Below are 20,058 nucleotides of genomic sequence, written 5' to 3'. Positions count from 1 at the left end.
GCTTTACTCGGAAGCAAGTCGTGGTTGCTGGCTTGTGCGTGCGTTTTTTGTTTCAAGAAGTGGCTCCCTGCATGCGGTGCTGCTGCACGAGCAGCCTTATTACGTTTGAGTACCGCTATACACTCTACCTCATACTTTCGCCAGCGCCAGCCGCCAATCCTGAGAATAGCGCCGTCGGAGTCGCAGCCCCCCGTAATAATTCCGGGAAACTTCCTCAAAAGCCTGATTTTGCTCCGCCTGCTTTCCTGTTCCCAAATAATCGCTTTTTTCCTGATAATCGCGCTGATTCACTTGGGAAAAGGCAGAAGCAGTGTTTTTCCCGCGTTTAAAAAAAGGCCTGGAGGTGCGTGGGCGATTTGCGCAAATGCATTTACTTATAAACCAACCAACCTGGCGTCGATAATTATGGATGATATTAGGCTCTCTCTAAATGTCAGGCTCGTCGTTTCGACTGACGTGTGTGTTGCTTGTTTCAGTCCGCTTCCACATTGCTCACCTCTACGAAGTCCAGGGCAAACACAAAGTAGCCAAGGAGCACTACGAAATCCTTCTTAAAGACAAAGATCTTCCCAATCACCTGAAAGCTGACGTTTGCCGGCAATTAGGTAGTTAAGCTTCCCCTCTCGCAAGTAATAATGTGATGTTCTAACGAGCAACTCGTTTTATTGGCGCAGGATGGATGTACCACAGTGTTGACTCCTTCGGGGAAAAGCATCCCAGGGAAACTGTCGCCATCCACTGCCTGAACAAGTCGATAGAAGCAGACCCAAAGTCTGGACAATCACTCTACCTGCTCGGTAGATGCTTTGCTAGTGTTGGCAAAGTCCACGACGCTTTCATCGCTTACCGCAAGTCTGTAGAAAAATCAGAAGGAAATGCGGACACCTGGTGCTCAATTGGGTAAGTCACACTAAACTTACTTGTTTATTGTTTAGCTTGAATTTCCACATAAATACATAGGGGATGGAAATAGCTACGAAAACAATTCACCAGTTTCGTAAGCCCTTAAGTGTTCGAAGTTGTCTAGTATATTAGAAAACATACTAGATATTTTGCTGTACGTGGAACCGAAATTATTAATGTTCGGCGTCAAAACAACTGAAGAGGGGGGCGTAACGAGAGAATACAATATGGCAGCGTGGACAGGACAGGCAAGAGCGGGCAAGAGTAAGAGTGCACTGCTCGCCGCTCATAGGGGGCGGGATGCGCCGCCATGTTGTATTCCCTCGGTCACGCCGCCTTTTCAATTATTTCGGTTTCACACACAAAAAATTCGACCGAAAAATCTAGAATTTTTTATGCCAAAAGCCCGCTCTAAGGAAACATCCCTGTATCTACGCGCGTGCGCGATGGTGGCGCTGTGTACGCATGATTGTGTATTATGTTGAAGGTGCCTCCCACGTGGAGAATCAGTATCATTTGTTTGCGCTGCTATCTTCTCGTTCCATGTGCTCGGTGCATTCAGAGTTATTTTTTTCTTTGAGAACGAGATTAGTCCATTATTTTTAATTAGATTCTGCTGCATTCCAATCAAGCTGTGACTTGAAATGTAAGAATTTCTGACTCATGATTTTTTCCAGTAAACAAACAATGTGCTAACCGTTTGAATTTGGTGTTGCAGAGTGCTGTACCAGCAGCAGAACCAGCCTATGGACGCTTTGCAAGCGTACATATGCGCAGTTCAGCTAGATAAAAGCCACACAGCCGCGTGGACCAATCTCGGCATTTTGTACGAAACGTGCAGCCAGCCGAGAGACGCGTGCGCCTGCTTCGTGAATGCGACCAGAGGTTCAAGCAAACCCGTGAACCCGCACCTCACGCAGCGCATAAAATTCCTGCAGAACCACCTGGCAAGCGCTCCTATGCCTAGCGTGAGCAGCAAGCGACGTCCGTTGCCATCCATCGAAGAAGCCTGGAACTTGCCGATCTCTGCCGAGATGAACTCGCGCCAGCAGCAACAGCAGGGTGGCATGCACGCCGGACAGATGAGTCTGCAGCAGCCGATGGTCCAGCAGCGGCCCGGCCAGTCCTTCCAGAAATACGGCACGCAGGGCTACCCGACCGGCCAGGCCAACGGAGGGGCGCCGCCCCCTTTTGCACAGAATAAGCGGCTCAAGACGGAGGACGGCTCGCCAGCGCCGCCGCAGCAGCAGCAGCCGCGACCTTCCACCATATTCACGGCGCAGGACTTGAACTTGCTGCATCAGCTGCAACAGAACCTGAACGCGTTGACGCCGGCCCAGCACAACATGTTTCAGCAACTGAAACAGCGCTACAGCCAGGCTCGCTACCAGCAACAGATGGTGGTGGCCCAGCGGCAGCAGCCGCCCGCGGGCGGCGCCGGGCAGGCGGCTGCCGTGGCTCAGGCGCAATTCCGCAACGCCGGCTACCAGCAGCAGCCGCAAGCGCCGTTCCCCAACTACGGGCTGACCGCGTCCCGCTCGGACAACTCGTTCCAGCAGCCGCAGCAAGTGCAGAACCAACAATTCTCGCCGGCGCAGCCGCAGCAGTCGGCCGCGCTGCCCACCGTCGGCAGGGACGAGCACCCGCACGTCAGCGAGCAGGACCTGCAGGCCATCCTAACCCAGAAGGACCTGACCACGTCGCTGGCCGAGGACCTGCTCAAGCAGCTCAGCCCTGGTGAGGATCTCTCGAGTTTCATCGACGCAAAGTCGAACCCGACGCCGCCGCTGAACCAGCAGGACGTGAAGCCTTCTGAGGCGCAATTGGCCGCCGCCCTCAAGCAAGAGCCCGTCATGGTTCCCCAAGCTAGCTCCTCGTCCGCCTCGCCCCAATTTCAGACGCCACCTACCAGATCCAAGACACCTGAAATCAGGGTGAGAACCAGATTAAATTATTTTTTAGAGTCTGAGTTGACCACTAAAAATCTAAGAAATTTTTAAAATGAAAAATAATAATTTTTCTGAGATGATTCTCGATTAAGTTAACTTCATTAAATTTTGAGTATTTTGAATTCCCCCTTAAAGAATGTAAAGGTTTTTTTAACGGCCAGTTGAAATTTTTAGACGAATCTTCTGCAAAATTAGTAAAATTGAGAAAAAATTTGCTCAATCGGAACAAAACTGGAAATTTAATCCGCTTTTTAAATTTATTCAGTTTTTGACGCTACTATCAACTGGTGAATTTAAATTAGGCCCTTCCATTAATCTGCAATTTTTGAAAAAATAGAAAATAACTTCCAAGACTCAAAAGTACCATTTTTCATCTTCTCAAAATTAAATTTTTATAATTTTTCTCACCTCGGAAGCAATTAATTTCCTTTGCCGGTAGAATTAAAAATTTTGGTAGGTTAGGGTTAACTGTACATTTAATTTCCTTTTAAAATTCTGTAATTCCACTTAAAATGGAATGAGAAGTTTTCCAGTTTTGATAATTTGAGCTTCAATTTAATATAATTACATATCAAGTTCTACCATAGATAAAAAAAGTTAAGTTTTGTATTAGCTGATCTAAGTCAAAACAAAATAATGTTGACATCAATTAACATTCAATAATTCAAAATATTTTCTCCGCTCAGGTACAATCCCCAGAGACATTCATCAGTGCAGACAGCTGCTTCAATGAAGAAACGTCAGTGGACATTACCTATTCCGCAGATGACATATTAGAAAATATTCGAGCTTCGGCGACGCGCACTGGTGGTTTCTCTTCGCTGCTGAACGACAAGGTGGCGCCGCCGTGCCCGCCTGAGCCTCCAACGCACCGTCACACAAGGGAGCAGCTTCAGCCGCCAACCCCGTCCGTGTTCCTGGAACACAAGAAGGATGCGTTTAGTCCGCAGCTGCAGGAGTACTGTCTCAAACACCCCATCGCGGTTGTTAGAGGCATCGCCAGTGCTCTCAAAATGGGTACGTACTTGACAATTAACTGTTTTCTTCTCCTGTGGCCTGTTCTAAAATTTGCTCCTCTAACAGACCTTGGATTGTTTTCCACTAAGACCTTAGTCGAGGCGAACCCGGAACACACAATCGAGGTCAGGACGCAAATCCAGCAAACCTCTGATGAAAATTGGGACCAGCAGCTCAACAGCAAGGGCTGGGGCTGCGCCAGCCACAGGTCGCACTCCACTATTGCCAAGTATGCGCAGTACCAAGCTTCGTCTTTCCAAGAATCTCTCAGGGTGAGTAGCCGAAAATTAAAAAAAAAACTTTAAAAAATAGCGCGGATTTTGGGGGTGGCAATTGGGTCCAAAAGACGCAGAATTTTATGGCGAGTCTAAAAAACTTATGGTTTTTACTTTACAACCCATTGAAGCCGAGTAATTAATTTTTAAAGTCGAAAAACGCGAATTGTGACATTTAACATTTTTGTTTCCGGGGCCCTATGGGCCGAATGGTGCCTATTCTGGCACTAATTTATGCTCCTTGGTGGGGTGTTTGTGCCTGTGTGCGGTTTCCAAATCTTTTGGCTCAATTTCGCCGCCTGGACACATTTCTTTTAAACTTTTATAGATTCATTGCAGTTTTTTAAAACCTTATAATAATTAATTATTCCTCTCTTGCCACTTAGGAGGAGCGCGATAAAGCATCGGGCCTCCACAGCAGCACCTTGTCCGACTCAGACTCGAAGGATTCTACGGGCAACCCACGCAAGAAACACAAGAAGAGCGGCGGACACAAAATGCTGCGCTTCGGCACCAACGTTGATCTCTCGGACGAGCGCAAGTGGCGTCCGCAGCTGCAGGAGCTGATGAAGCTGCCGGCGTTTGCCAGGGTGGTCTCGGCGGGCAACATGTTGTCGCACGTTGGCCACGTGATCCTCGGCATGAACACAGTGCAGCTGTACATGAAGGTGCCGGGCAGTCGAACGCCGGGCCACCAGGAAAACAACAACTTCTGCTCGATCAACATCAACATCGGGCCCGGCGACTGCGAGTGGTTCGCCACGCCCGACTCGTACTGGGGCTCGATCCAGCAGCTGTGCGAGAAAAACAACATCAACTACCTGCACGGCTCGTGGTGGCCCAACCTGGACGATCTCATGGAGGCCAACGTGCCTGTCTACCGCTTCGTGCAGCGCCCTGGCGACCTCGTGTGGGTCAACTCGGGCTGCGTCCACTGGGTGCACGCCAACGGCTGGTGCAACAACATAGCGTGGAACGTAGGCCCGCTGACGGCGCGCCAGTACATGCTGGCCATCGACCGCTACGAGTGGAACAAGCTGCAGCAATTCAAATCCATCGTGCCCATGGTGCACCTCTCCTGGAATCTCGCCAGGAACATCAAGGTCTCGGACAGCAAGCTGTACGAACTGATCAGGTGGGTTTCCCTCGGTGTCCCTTTGCCTTGATCGCGACCAGCACCTAACAAATGAATTGAATTAGGACCTGCGTGTGCTATTCTTCTCTAGATTGACTGCCGGCCAGCATGATCGACTAATCATTATTACGCTTCTAGTCCGAGTTCATGCTGCAATTATTGTATTGTTAGGTGTCTTGGACAATTGCATTTTCCTTGTGGATATTAACAAAATCGAAAGTTTAGCAAGCCAGGACAGGACGGAGCACTGCACAAGATGCTCCGGCCTGACCAGGGCCACGAACGTCCTGCCTCAGGATGTGGGCAGGCCACAAAAAGAGGCTCATTTATACTGCAAGACAAAAGATAAAAAAGAGAAAGATTATAGCATGAAGGCTACGGCAGCACGAGACTCCAATATATTTAAATGGAAAATTTTTGAAATTAGCATCTCAAGTGTTCCAAAAATGCCGGCTTTTTAAAATAATTTTGATCGAGCTGGTTTTTGGCTGGCTAAATTGGCAAAAATTGGCTAAAATTAGGAAAGTGACAAAAATTAAATTATATTCCCTACCTTGAATTTCAAAATTTTATAAGACTTGATTATTAAAGCTAAAATCTTATTTTAATTTCTGTAGTAAACAACCTATTTTAGCCTTTAATTCCAACCAATTTTAGAAAAAAACTTAACCACCCTGGCTTAAACCAGCTGGTAAAAATTCGGAACATTTTGACGTGGCTTTTAAATTTAGAATCTGGAAACTCAATTCAATGTAGTTTGCTGAAGCATAACGAAAACCATCTTTCTTGGTTGTAATCCGAAAAATACGATTGATTTCATCAATTTTCTATTTGAGTTGCAGTCACATTTTTAATAGAACTAGAAACTCGACAAGTTGATTGAATCTGAAATTGGACTAAATGCATATTATTTATGCAATCTACTTCTCCTATAGTATTTGTATAATAATGCTAAAAAAGCACTGAGCTCATACCGACATTATTAATCATTGAAAAATATTGATAACTGCTGGCTCATTCATACCTTTGATTGAATGCGGGCGGAAAATTAATTTAATAGCGAGCAAAAGGAGGTTGAGTCTAACGATTTCGCAATTTCCTTCCATGTTTACTCAATAATCTAACAATGTCGGAATTTTTGATTGCGTTTTATACATTTCAATTCAATTGCGCCTGTGGAGTGTCGCCGTTATTAGTTACTTTTTCTAACTAATCGTCTTAATTTATTCTCCAACTTATGCTTTTGCACTTTTTTTACTAATTTTCTCTCGATTGTTAGTACTGTGTGCTAAAACTTTGCTTCTCATTCCAGGGGTGTATTGCATAAGACGCTGCGCAAGTGCTTAATCATGATCGAGTACGTGAAGTCAAAGGAAATTGAAATCAAGTTCCACGGCAGAGGCAAAAACGAGGCCTCCCACTACTGCGGACAGTGCGAGGTAAGCTTCACCACTTCTTTTCCAATGTTAAATGAGTTTTTGTGTCAAAATTTTGTGTCGAATTTCTCGGTTATTTTATTTCCCGCGGTCACGGTTTCGACTTAAGTTGTAGATCAACTCGTTTGACACCAATTGAGACGCGGATGGCTTCAGTAATTTTGTCACAGAGCCCTAACAAAATCTCATTAAACGCTACTATATTCGTAACGTGACATTTGACCTCACGACGTTATTTTCTTTCTCTCAGCTGGAGGTGTTCAACATTTTGTTCATCCGAGAGCAAGAGAAGCGGCACGTGGTGCACTGCATCGACTGTGCCAGGAAACAGTCGCCCAACCTGGACGGATTCGTCTGTTTGGAAGAGTACAAAATTGATGAGCTGATGGATGTGTACGACAGTTTTGTCCTCCATCCTCAGCCAGTCGTGATGGTTAGTAAAGTGAGTTGATTTGTTTTTCTTTAGTTCTCCATTTTACTCAGTTCCATTGTTGCCATTTTTTTTTATTTTTCTGTGATGCTAACGCAATGTTTTGGCGCGTCCACAGCCAAATCCAGTGCCCCATCAAAATGCGCCGATGGTGGCGCCGCCTGTGCAGCCGGCCTCGTCGCAGCAGATGTCAGTGGTGTCGGCGGTCACCTCGTGATGTTAAGAGACTCGCGTAATCGGAGGGAGTGAAGAAGAAATTAATTGCTACCACCACCATGTACAGAAGTTGTGTTGTTTTTAAGAGAAACCAAGGACCCTGAATATTATTTATTGACTGAACGACTCTCGTGAATTTTTTTATGTTTGTTAAACGGTGACGAGACATTAATATCTTGTGATAAAAGACTGAAACACAATGAACGGAGATGGCGGCGGCGTGAGGCAACCACAACTGGAAAAGCAAGCGAAGAGCAATTAGCACTGCCAATTACCACAATCTTTCCCCGAAGCCAGGGCGAAGGAACATTGATTTTATTTTTCTTCATTACTCTCGAAAGGATCGGACTCTCCTTCTGTTTTTTTTTTTTCATTTTTTTTTTTGTTGTGTCGTTATTGCGTGTATAAAAATTGCTAGAATTAAGAGGTTAGCTGTTAGCAGTTTGTAATTTTAGCAAACAAACAAAGTTTATCCAATCAACAACTAAATTATTGATCTCTGTAAGATAACTGCAGACCGATGAACACGTTCGGTTGGTGAGTCATCAGCTTCTCTCGTCCACACAAAGCTAGCTGTCATTGCCTTCGATTTATCAACTCGAATCAATCAACAAAACAAAAAATAGAGCGACGGATGCACTCGTTCGTCAACAAGTTGTGAATTTTGTATCATGCTTGCTTTCGGGCTCACAGCACTTCACTGCCAGTGGTTTAAGTCAGGAAATAATAATACAAACAAATCCCACCACCATGTGATAGAAACAAAAACAAACAATGCTCCGTGGATTTGATACTGCCTATTTTCACGATCGAATATGTCTCAATAAAATGTGTAACGCGTCTCTTTGTCTGTAACCACAACTTGGGTCGGCTTCGTAGTCAAGAAACCAACCACCTCTAGCCGTGGTGCGACCATTTATCACACTTTGAACCTCACTAAAACCTAGAACAGTTGTAAAAAAGCCATGCTTGCAGGAGAGTCTAGTAATGCCTTTTCTCGATCGAATATAATATATATTATAGTTGGGCAGTGTTTTTGCCACCTCTTTTTACGAACTACCACCATTCAAAGATACACGAAAATAGCCGAGTGCCTTTTTTACTGTTCCACTTACCGACCCATAGCGTTTTTTAAGAACCAATCATCAGTTTTCTAATACGTACAAACCACAAACACACACATTATCATGCAAGTAATTTATTATTCAACACACAAACTGCCAGCAAGTTGAACAGCTGCTTGAGAGAAATTAATGAAACGTGTTTTTGGCCCAGGAGAGTGAGTGAGTGAAGCACTTGTAAAAATTAACTCGAAAATTAATATAAAAGAATTAGTCTGTCTGTTAATCGGAAGTCACGCAGGCGAGCAATCATAAAATTAGCACGAATATGAATTATTATTTATTATATATTCACGCATAAAACAGGCGACGGCCAAAGAAGAGTGTATAAAAGAAGCAGATAAGTAAATGTGTACATGCGAAGCTTGCATATTGTAATGATTAAATATATTAATTGAATTTTAAATGTACCACTGTAATTACCGAGATCGGCTAAAAATTGGATTTATCGATGCTTCTTTAGGATTGAGTGTTTGCTGATAAGGGAAAGTTGAAACAGCTCAGGTGACAAATTGTGTAGAAATGACGTCTTTGATGATGAACGGCATCCTTTTTCTCCTTGCAGATGGCACTTTAACTTTTGTTGACTGTTTGACAAATCAGATTTTCTAATTAATATGCTTGTTACCCTTTTTTCTGTGTGTGCTCGGCCGAATATTCATGATGCTTGATGCCGAAACCAACAATGCTTTCACTTTTTACTGACGATGCTGCCATTTTTTTTAATTTACATTGAGGGTATTTTGTTATTCTTTAACACCTCTCGAGTTTGTGGCAACGAAATTTTTTCGTGTCTTGATTTTGTAAAAATTTCTTTTGTCCGCGAAAATGTCTATGAAAAGTTGCTAAGCAGTGTTCATCATCATTGTGTGACTTGTTTCAATAAATTAAATTCAAATGTGATCACCCGTAGTTTTATTTTTCTGATTCAAAGAAAAATAAAAGGTACATCAAATATAAAACAAGCCACGGTGAAGAAGAGGCTGAATACGAAGGTGGAGATCCACAAAATGTTGGATTTCAAGGCCAGCGAGTGTGTGTTCTTTCCAAATTCAGATACACCCGTCTCGAATTCTAAAGCTGAAAATTGAAGCATAAAAATGAGCATTGAAGACCGTCTTTGACGAAGTTTCTGAGAACACCATTTGGCGCTGCACTTTTTGCTCGGAAAAAATATCCACTCTACCTAATTCGACCCCCAAGAATCGATTGGTGAGCTGAGAAACTTCGTCAAAGACGGTTTTTAACCAAATTTTAATAATATCTTACCAGTTCCTCCATAGGCATCCGGGATTTCCACGTTGGAATCAGGCTCCGCGAAGGAAGAGACGTCCACAGAGTAGATTCGGGACTCCAGTTCTAGGATTTTTGTTGTTAAATCACATAAAAAATAAAGCTGAGGACTTACGATTCATGATGTCGGCCGTGTTAGCGAAGGCAAAAGCCAGCAACGCGGCGGCGGACAGGAGCAATCTGAAGAACATCTCGGCGGCGTCTGAGCCTCACTATCAAAGGTGACCGTAGCCTCTCGTATTTCTTGTGCAAGCAAACCCCATTCACGACGGTAAAACATTTTCCTGGTCATTTTTCCAAATTTATCGTGATTGTTTTTCGTCCCTTTTTATAGATATAAAAATATTACACAATTTTACGCAATTTTGAATTATCACGCGCATGATGGAGAACCGCGATTTATTTGCCTTGGGCTGCTCCCAGTATTATTAGAGCATTTTGTTTTAATTGTTGGCTCTATCAGGAATAATTAATTTATATCTATCTGTATAGTAAGAGATCCAAAGAATATAATTGTTATTTTTTCGTTATTATTTCAATGATTTCAACAGTTTTTATAGAAATCACTAAGAAATTTTACAAAATAGGCTGAATTCAAATCATTATTGGAAATTGGAATATAATTTTAGAGGAGTTGGAGCAGTCAGAACAATTAATTTTAGTATTTTTTTTAATTGGTTTCGTTTCAAATAAAAATCACGCATGTAATAAAAATGATACACTCTCTTCGTTATTTATTGAAGGACAAATAAATTGAATAATTACTTAAGTTACATTAATACCATATTTTAAAATCCCAAACCCACAGAAAAATGAATAAAAAAATCCGCCAAGTTTTTTCATTTTGCAAATTTACCAGATTAATTTAGTGAACATGTTTCCAATGGTTTGCACTGCCGTTAAGAGCAATGCTAAAATCGGAAAGGCGGCGAACAAGGGAGCAAGCTGCTCCACCCCTTGCAGATCATTCATCAGAGCAGGCATATCGCTGTTTTCATATTCGTGGGCAGAAAATGCGATTTGTTCCTTCGGCTCCAACGCAGCCTTAATGAGTTTGAGTAGCGTCTGAAACACTTGAATAAAAAATAGTCAGAAATTTATATTCATAAATAATTAAATGGTTAACTCACCAGATTTCAACGCGGTTTGGAAGGAGATGTTTGTTTTTGGAGCTCTGTATATGTCGAGGGCTGTAAAATTAATATAGAAAGGTATTTTAAATTTATTAGAAATAATTAACTTACTCATGTCTTGAGCAACGACAAAAGCCAACAAGGAAGAAAGCACAACCACTCTGAGGAACATCTTGGAGGCGTCTGACCGTTTTACCTTCAAATATAATTCATTACGACAGGGTCCTCTCCCTGTTTTCCTTCTAATGGGACAAGCGCGTTAAGAAAATATGCTGATAAAAAGGAAACTAAAGATGGAATAATCTTTAACAACTATTTCTCACGTAATTTTATGAAAACCCCCTAAATTTAGCACAAAAAGAACCCTAAATACGCGCCTAATTTGATATTGGCCCAAAGATTAATTTTTTTCAAATATTATTAAGCATGTCTGCCGTGATCTCCAGCCTCTATTCGCGCCTAATTAAGAATTACGAGATATGACAGTAATTTTCGCGCCATTCTCATAATCCATTTGTTTCACGGCAGCTCATCAGATGTCTCCGGCAGGCGGATTAAGAGCAGAATTGTGGAGGGGGATCGGAAAGCAGGGCCTGGTCGGGAGAGGTGGAGGGGCAAGGGACGGGGCGGTCGGCTCGGCGAGGAGAACGAGCACGAACAGCATCGCCATTTTCCCGATTTGACATTAGACGGTCGTGTTGTCGGGGAGTCGAAATCTCGGGGTACGCCAGGTTCGGCCGCCGAACCAGCCACGAAGCCCAGCGTTGCGAGTGTGTCGACGGAGCCGGGCGATGTGCTAGTCGACGTCGGTGCACCGGGGGCCGAACACGGAGCCAACAACTGCGTCGCCTACACACCTGCACGGCAGCCAGCGAGACTCGATTCGGGCCGAAAATGAGTCCCAGGAGCATAGCCACTGACAAGGTGAGTTTCGACACGCGTGTGCCCGCAGCCGGAAGGAATAATGGAATGATATACGCGGAAATTCGATCGGCAGGGCAGGAAGTGGGGGTGCAAGAAGTGGACCACCTCGGCGGGCGAATTATTCGCCATTAATCAAATTAAGCCACTTTGATCTGACGGAGATATGTACATAAATATGTTTTCGCGTCGTGCGGAAATGAGGTCATCTGAGAATTCTGCGAAATTAGTATTGTTGGGGTGCGCCATTTTTTTCATTGTTGGAGAATGTGTAATCCGAAGCCCACATGATCGCGAGGAATGAGTCATTAAAGGAAAGTTTACTGCCTCCAGATTGATATCCGCATTAAACTCGGTAATTTGTGTGATAACGCGTTTGTTCCAGCCTGCGCGTCGGCCTCGTAATTACGCATGTTGATGTCATATTCGGTCGGATACATTCGGGGCTGGGTCCACGGGCGGGCTAATTAGTACCGCGGCGGCTCCACGGCCCTCACGGCACCATCAACACTGTAAACAAATTTAAATTAAAGAAAAAAAAAACTCCAGTCAATTTGAAATTAGGCCAAAAATCGGCGATTGCGTAAAAATTGCGCATAAATTTGATGGTATCGCCGACATTGAAATAATAATTATTATTACGGCTCGCCAGCTCGGCCGCACGGTTTTAATTATTCGAGGCCTAACTAATTGTAAACATCTCTCTCTACGCATTTTGTCGCTCGCAAACCGCATCTATCTCTCTGAAACTGGATGGTGCGTGACCTGAAAACTCGGGGAAAATATGTGTCATCGAGTTGGACAGCACTTTGCTTGCGTGCCAGTTCGTAATTTCAACTTTCGCGTCCAAAATTTCAGCCGCCAGCAATCAAGATTCTAAACTTGCCACAGGGCATTACTCCCGATTTCCATAACAAGTCTGGCCACGCATATCGATGTTTCTAATATTATTATGTTATTATTTAGTCTGTGCAACAAGTCCTTAAGGGACACAAATTAACTAAATTAATTAAAATTGCCTTTTAAGTGACAGTCGATTATTATTATAGAGGATTGATACTGCAAAATCCTGAAAAGGGGTTGTTGCCAGTGCATGAAGTGATCCTTTAGGATTCATTTGAAGCCAAAATTGGTCCAAGAAGTACTGTACATTTTTTAGAAAAGTGTCTAAAACACTTAGCACTGTCTCCTTACTTGAAATCCTATTTTATTTAACATTTATTTATTGCTACCAACAACAGTTAAATCATTTTCAATCCACTTAAAAAAATAACCCTACGTGGATAGAATTGCAATAGGCGTATACATATTATTATTTGCGGGAGAGGCGATCGGATGGGATCCCGTAGAAATTTGCGCCGTCCTGCTTTCTGCTTTGGGGTTGGCGTGCACTGTGCACTGATGCTGATTGAATTCCAAGCCGTGCCTCGTGTGTCTGTCTGTCGGTGTGTGTGCGTTTGTGTCGAGTGACACCAAAAGGAAGTCGCAGGGCGGGGTGTTGTTTTCCGTGAAACTCGAGTGCTCGCTCCGCTCGCTCGAAGCCCTAAAATCTCCACCGAGTGTGATGAAATCGAATGTGGAAAAATGCAGCACGATACCAGCACGCGAGACGAGAAATCCTTTTTCTCTACGGGTTTGCCAGAAAATTGCTTTATTTATTCTCATCAAAATAAATAAATAAATAAAATAGCGGCAAACGGAGAAATCAGACCGTAGTTATCGCACCTCAAACACCTTTTTATTTTTTTGTCGTGGCAGAGGTAGTATTTTCGGTACTATATAAACCTTGTTATCATCATAACTAACGGCTGCTATTTTTACATTTTTTTTCCACCAAAATAGACGGATATTTTTAGACTTGTTTTTGGAACAATTTAGTAAGTCAAATGTCAAAATAATTTCATTTTCAATGAAATTTTACTAAATGTTTGAACTAAGAGAAGACGATTAGATTAGATTAGATAATTTATTTATTTGCATTTATACATCAGTAAGTAATAAAGTTACTTTAACACCATCTGAGTATTTACAAATTAGTCAAATTGAAACACAAAAAGAAAAATTGAAAACATAAGTGTGTATACATTTCATCTGTTTGCGAGGCGTCAAACAGTGTTATTGTTTCTCTACATTGTTGTTCTGAAATTGAGAAATTCATCTAAGCTATAGAATTTGTTAGTATTTTTTCGCCTCTATCGAAAAATGAAGATTAATTTTTTCGGTTTTTCAACTTTGAAGCAGAAAATGGTTTTATTTTTGTTAAAATTCGGTCGTTTGTCTGATCGTCGACCACGACCCCTCATCGAACAGATCTCGGAAGGGGCTTTGGTCTGCGGTAACCTAACGACCTTTTTTCTGGATACCCCGACCTGAGATCCGCTGGCAGGTCGGTTTTTAATGGATTTTCAATAATTTTAAGTCTATTTGGCGATACTCGGCGACGATGTTTGTCCATCACCGGCCACCAACCTTCCTCAGGTTGCGCGTGACCTGAGATTTTTTGTGATTTTGCCTGCGCCGTCGCTTATAAAAAAATGCGCGAAAATGAAAAAAATCATCAATCAAATTTTTTTTAAATAAATACGACGGTGTCAAGACTTTTTAGTCGCTTTTACACGGTTTCAAACTTGGTTAAATTGTCTTAAAATCTCATTATTCGAGCTTATTTGATTTGAACGTCAGAAAAAATAGTCACTGGTCCAAAATTCACAGCCAAAGTCCTAACAAATCAAATCAGCATGGCCAGGAAACGAATAAATAATCTAATTTTCCTTTAGCCGAGACCGATTGGAAACTTTGTAAGTTGATACAATTTCACGGAATGGAAGAGGATGGGATTATTCCTCTTTCAATTTCAAATATGTGTGCAACACACCTCGTGAAAGAAGTAAAGTAAACTCTCCTAATAAACGTGTTGAAGCAGTTTTGCTGCTGCTGCACTCACGACCGCTGATTGAAATAACAATTTGCCGACAGACTGACGAGCAGCCTCCCCTGGTTTCGAGGCGAAACCAAGTGTTTGGCTTTGGCTTTGGCGGACAGACCCCAAGCAAGTAAGCGGAGCATCGAGTTTCGGCTCTTTTTTGCCGTGCGTGCGTGGCGTGGCGCGGCGAGGCGAGGCGAGGACCTCCTCGAATTAAATCGAAACAAGGCTCTGCGGGAAGGGAAAAGGCATCTCGGGAATATAATTCCAGCACGCTTAATTTATATTTCAGCGTGTCCGTGCGGCGGCTGGTTGGTCGCTGGTCGGTCGGTCTGGTCGGCACGTCCATTTATCTACCTGCAGCACACACAATAGCTGATTAAGAACGAGAAGAGAGGAAAAAGAAGTTGTGGATGAGGATGGAGAGAAAAATTTCTCAGCCAGTTTAACAGCGCCGGCCGTGTTTTCCTCCTCTCCATGCGATGCGATGCGAGCGGCGTTTTTTATTATTTCACTCGGCCGCCCGCCCTCCCGGCAGCTAAAAAATTTATTTATTACCCGCTCTCCCGCACACGAAAACTGGAGTGCGTTACAAAAACTAATGAAACCGTGTCTGGCTGCTAAAAGTCGCTCTCCAACATGTGGAAACGCAAGGAAAATAACATCGCCTCCGGCGCTGATTGAGAGAAATGAATGCGTGTGTTTTTTCAAAGAAGGAGCGGTCTCCCCCGCTGCTAAGGAACAGTGTCAAGGAGACGACGGTGTGGGGTGTCAAATTTGCTGCGGGTGCAACAGCTGGCGGCCATATTGCCTCCTCGGGGGTCGGTCGTCAGCCACTTGAACGCAAAATCAAAGCAGCCGTGTGAAAAGCGGGAAGCCAACTAATTAGTCACGGAATTTCTCCAAGGAGAGCCAGACTCCTGAAATTCCTGGCCACTGGCGCGCAGCAAAGACTCCCTGATTCGCTCCCGGCCTTTTAGATACCATCGAAAGAGTGATTCATGGAGGTCGGGACCGTCGGGAGGCAGGTACAAGCCTTCGAAATGCCGCTCCGGCTCCCACGTTCACTTGGGACGCTCCTATTTTGTCACTTTTCATCACTTATCAACTTCAACGGGGTCCGGGTTGCGATCTGTGTTGGCTCCCGCCGGACAATATGGCGTCGAAATAGTGCAGGCCAATCAGGAGACAGTCCAGCGGCCGATCTGAAGCGTCAAAAAAGAGACGTGCCCACCTAATAATTTCATTTCAAAAGTGCAGGAGGAAAAATGTCTTCCTTTAAAACTTCACGTTTAAAATACATGTTAATTAGTTCCAAGTCCTAAACAAAAATAATGCGACTCACTTTCTTGCAATCAGGAACTGACAAGATAAGAATCACGGCAATACGTAATCTCTGTTTCCAAACGCACCACATTACTCACACTCTGAAAACTTTTAGCGAGCAAAATAGGAAGCCGCGACTGACTGCTTTACTGACTGGCCGGTGGTGTTGATAATTAAAATCTATCGCGAGTTCCACTTTCTTCCCTCGCGGGGAAAGCAGCTAGCCAGCCAGCAATGCAAAACAGCGACACTCATTTCGGAAATCGGCAGCCGGTTCTAATTGGCGTCGCCCGAAACCGAAAAAGCGTCGTTTTATTGACACCGGCGGCCAAGGCGAGGAATGTGGATCGATTGCCGCATCAGACGCCGCGCGCGCGAATTATTATGCAATGCAAATTAAAGCTGGTGGCCCGGAAAGAAGCACTTAGCGCGCAAGTTGCGAAAGCGGCGCACAGAAACATGCAAATATGCCAGACGCGGCTCTTTTTGCATCGAAATTGCGTGCCTCAACGTGAATCACTGGCCATTAGCTATGGCTGGCCTTGAGATCTGACCTTTTCCGAAACGCACTCGATTCCTGCCACAAGTGGCACGTAGACAAGAATTTGTTGATCGGGTCCTGAGCTCTCAAGCGTATGATGTGAAAAAAATTGGCATAATTTCGCCTCTTGGCGCAAAACCCAAGCAATCGACGCGTTTCGAGGGTCTAGAAGACGCAGAATTTTATGAGGAGTCTAATTAACTATGGTTTATTTACTGTACGACCCATAGGATTTGAGTTATTAATTTTTAAAGTCGAATAAATGCGAAATGTGACATTTGAAACATTTGTTTTCGGGGCCCAGGCGGGGTCCTGTGGGCCGGACGGTATCGATTTTGGTACCAATCGACGCCCCTTGGCGAGGCGCGTCCGGCCGTGTTCGATTTTCCAAAATCGGACCATGTATAGAATTTTGAAGAATTGTTTCTGCCAATTTTTCGAAAAAAAGTCGAAATTTTAAAAAAAATTGGTTGTAATATTATTAAAATTCGGCCGTTAGTCGGATCGTCGACCAAGACCCCTCATCGGACAAGCCTCGGACGGGGCTTTTACCTGCGGTACCCTAACGACCTTTTTCAGGGTACCCCGACCTGAGATCCGCTCTTATATCTGTTTTTACCGTTTTTTTAATTTTCGAGCATTGAATTATTCATTGCTTATATTAGAGTCTTTTGGTCAATTTCGGCCTCGACGAACAGTTGCCCGAAGGGTCCAAGGGGCGGAAAGAATGAATGGTACACCACCTTCGAAACTGACTGTTACTCATTTTGACAAGCCAAGCTAAGTTGGCACGGTCGCAACGAGAAAACGGGTTACAGTCCGTGCGACAGAGCGCGTGAAGCTAATTAAATCGAGCAGCTTTATTTACAATCACAACACACTGGCAGCATAATTTGAATGAAAAGTGTTTTGGTGCGTGGCTGCGCGGCGTCAGCAGCGAGGCGAGAGTTTCGGCGGCCAGGGAGAGAGAAAGAAAGAAGGAGCAGTCAGTGCCCTGCCTTGAACATTCCGCCGCCTCCCTTCAAGGATGTCTACACCAGGGGCCATCACGTTTATATTTATTTCACCTTTGCAAAAATTATCCGGGCAAACCGGTGAAAATTGGCCATAAAATCGGAAAATACATGGTTTGGCCCAGGTAGGCTGTTCGCTGTTTGAATTCTCTCTCGGCGCCTGCAAGGATGAATCAGAGAGGCTTCCCCTCTTTTTCCTTTTGTTGCCTGTTTTTTTTTCTTTCAAGATGCTAAGCCTGCTGCCGGGCCGACGTGGCAACGCCGCCTTTTTCGCCCTGAAGGAACCTTTGCAGGTCAAGGCGGATAAAAGCAGGCAGGCACCTTCTTCTTTTTTCGAATGCTGGCGGGCCCTCTCGACAAATACCCTCTTCTTCTCTTTCCTGGCCGCCGCGCAGAGCTATAACATAGCTAGATGAAAGAAAAAATAATAATAATTCGCTCCCTCTTAGCCTGGCGTCGCCTTTCAAGCGACCGGATCTCGCTCGCACCGCCTGCAGATAACATTTTGGCCATCAAATGCAGAGGAAATAATAGTTACAAAATGCGTCACCAGCAAGCGAGCAGTCTCTTTCTTTTGTGTCCATGCCGATATTCTGTTTTCTAAAGAAACCACCCCCCAGCGGTTTCTTAGAATGCGAACAAAAGTTTTAAGCAGATTCCTTTTTGATGAGTGGCTACGGCCATGGCCATGGAATTCTCTCTGAAAGTAAAATGGTTTGCTCTGAGCAATCTGTTATAATTCTTGACATTTCTTTAGCGCCTAGCTGACAATGCGACAGTAAACAAGAGCGAAATAATTATGCGCATCCAGTCTGAAATGCGTAGAATGTCCAGTGTGTTTGCACGCCCCATAAATAGCAGATTGTTATTATAGATTTTGCAATCTATAGTCTCTCTTCTGCCGGCAGAGGAAGCTCTTATCGCCGTGCTAGATTTTAATTGTATTTTTAATTCTATTTCGAGTTGTGACGCTGTTCCAAATGTCAGTAGAGCAAACTGGAGTTGTTGCTCTGAATTTGCTGGATCTGCCGCCGTCAGTGCCGTCGTGCAGCCGTGCAGCTGCCAAACAAGTAGGTTTCCGCGAAGAAAAGTGCATTCTGTTGCTTCACTGTACAGTTATTATCGCGCGAGCGGCGCACATAAATTTGCCGCTGCGATGCGATAGAGGCAACCTACTTTGTCTCGAAACTCGTCCATCATCGCCAAAAGTGGGTGGAAATCGTGGAAAAAAAATCAATCCGCATTTGTGTCCGCGGCCGCTGAACAGTAAACAGAGCGGGGACGCGGCGCGCACAACAATGCTTTTCTTCCCTCAGAACACCTGTCCTGCAGCCACGCATTGTACCATTTTTTCCCCCTCGCGCGGCCGTCTATTCCAGCTATTTAACCAATTACGTCAGTGGAATTTATGGTCGGCAGTGCCATTCCTTTGAATGGAGACGGATGCAGCAGATGTATTAAAAACTAATCAGGCGAGAGTAAGTGAGAAATATATTTTCTCTCGTCCCGACTAAAGTGACACTGGAAAACGGGGGAGGAATTGGGAAATCGCAGGAGAGGGACTTTTAAAGACGATTGATAATTCAAAATCCTGGAAAATCCTAAAATTTTGAGAAAAGTGGTTGCAAATGGTTAGGACTGTCTCGCTACTTTAAATCTGATTTTATTTCGCAACATAGAGTTTCCCTAAAAGTTTTCATACGCTGTTGGACAGATCTTGACGAGAGCAATCAAAATCTATCTGACAAGAAAATGTGGTCAAGCGCTCGAAATTTTGGAGACAATACGAAAAATATGAATTTTACTGTTAAATTGTAGAAAAATATTATCACAGGAACTTTTAATTTTTCCTTTAATTTTATTAGTGAACATCCCGCCAAACCTATCCACTTTGTGATTCTCAGCGTTGGATCAATGAAACAATTCAATTAAATTAAATGATTATTTCAAACACGGCTGATTTGATTGTAAAAGCGTCTTTAAAGACGTGCTGAGGTTGCAAAATATGAAGCCGGCTTTATTCGGTTCAATGTTTTATCATTGTTAAGCAACGAGCAGTGTGCATAAATTTTGTGCACGTTCGGGGATCGCTGAGCATCTGCGAGTCGGCGTAAAAAGCCGCGTGATTTCCGCTGGAAGCCACCAGCTTCCTCTCTAGGTCATCCAGCGCGCCGAAGGTTCATTTTAAATAAGGACACGAGCGTCAAAAATTTTGTTGTTGTGCCTTAAAGCTGGGCTTAAATTGTTTACAGCAGTGTTGGAATCCCACTTTTGGTTACTTTCCTCAAAATTTAAACGGCTCCATTTTTTCACCGAGCAAAAAGATTTTTATTCACTCTGATTTTTAAGAATTTCGGTTTCCAGCAGTTTCAACTGACACCTTCTATTTTTCTTTCCAACTTGCAGCACCTTGAGATTAATTTGAT

General features: G+C 43.8%; 2 protein-coding genes and 1 long non-coding RNA gene across 4 annotated transcripts in view; 2 read left to right on the top strand and 1 right to left on the bottom strand.

The window, feature by feature from the left end:
- The window catches only part of Utx (Utx histone demethylase), a 33,299-nt gene extending 23,914 nt beyond the window's left edge, over positions 1 to 9,385 (top strand). Inside the window, exons 6-14 of one of the 2 annotated variants that reach the window (XM_065491894.1) lie at positions 477 to 605; positions 675 to 900; positions 1,622 to 2,837; positions 3,539 to 3,869; positions 3,936 to 4,141; positions 4,531 to 5,279; positions 6,592 to 6,718; positions 6,966 to 7,148; positions 7,264 to 9,385. In XM_065491894.1, the coding sequence (XP_065347966.1) occupies positions 477 to 605; positions 675 to 900; positions 1,622 to 2,837; positions 3,539 to 3,869; positions 3,936 to 4,141; positions 4,531 to 5,279; positions 6,592 to 6,718; positions 6,966 to 7,148; positions 7,264 to 7,362 (3,266 nt within the window). In that variant the 3' untranslated portion in view covers positions 7,363 to 9,385. Of the gene's footprint in view, positions 1 to 476; positions 606 to 674; positions 901 to 1,621; positions 2,838 to 3,538; positions 3,870 to 3,935; positions 4,142 to 4,530; positions 5,280 to 6,591; positions 6,719 to 6,965; positions 7,158 to 7,263 lie in introns of both variants that reach the window. The other variant, XM_065491893.1, reaches the window with a different exon arrangement.
- Positions 9,386 to 10,624: 1,239 nt separating this feature from the next.
- LOC135941895 (uncharacterized) lies at positions 10,625 to 11,532 on the bottom strand. The gene is made up of 3 exons (XR_010575025.1): positions 11,020 to 11,532; positions 10,906 to 10,965; positions 10,625 to 10,848 (listed from the first exon to the last, which is right to left on the bottom strand). It is a non-coding gene; the product is annotated as an uncharacterized LOC135941895 (long non-coding RNA).
- Positions 11,533 to 11,578: 46 nt separating this feature from the next.
- Positions 11,579 to 20,058, top strand: part of UBL3 (ubiquitin like 3) — a 25,303-nt gene continuing 16,823 nt past the window's right edge. The window contains exon 1 of the mRNA XM_065487663.1: positions 11,579 to 11,832. Coding sequence (XP_065343735.1) covers positions 11,803 to 11,832 — 30 coding nt within the window. The 5' untranslated portion in view covers positions 11,579 to 11,802. The remainder of the gene's footprint in view (positions 11,833 to 20,058) is intronic.

This window comes from Cloeon dipterum, chromosome 4 (assembly GCF_949628265.1).
Source record: "Cloeon dipterum chromosome 4, ieCloDipt1.1, whole genome shotgun sequence".
In the NCBI taxonomy this organism is placed as follows: domain Eukaryota; kingdom Metazoa; phylum Arthropoda; class Insecta; order Ephemeroptera; family Baetidae; genus Cloeon; species Cloeon dipterum.
This window is presented reverse-complemented; position numbering and strand designations above follow the sequence as displayed.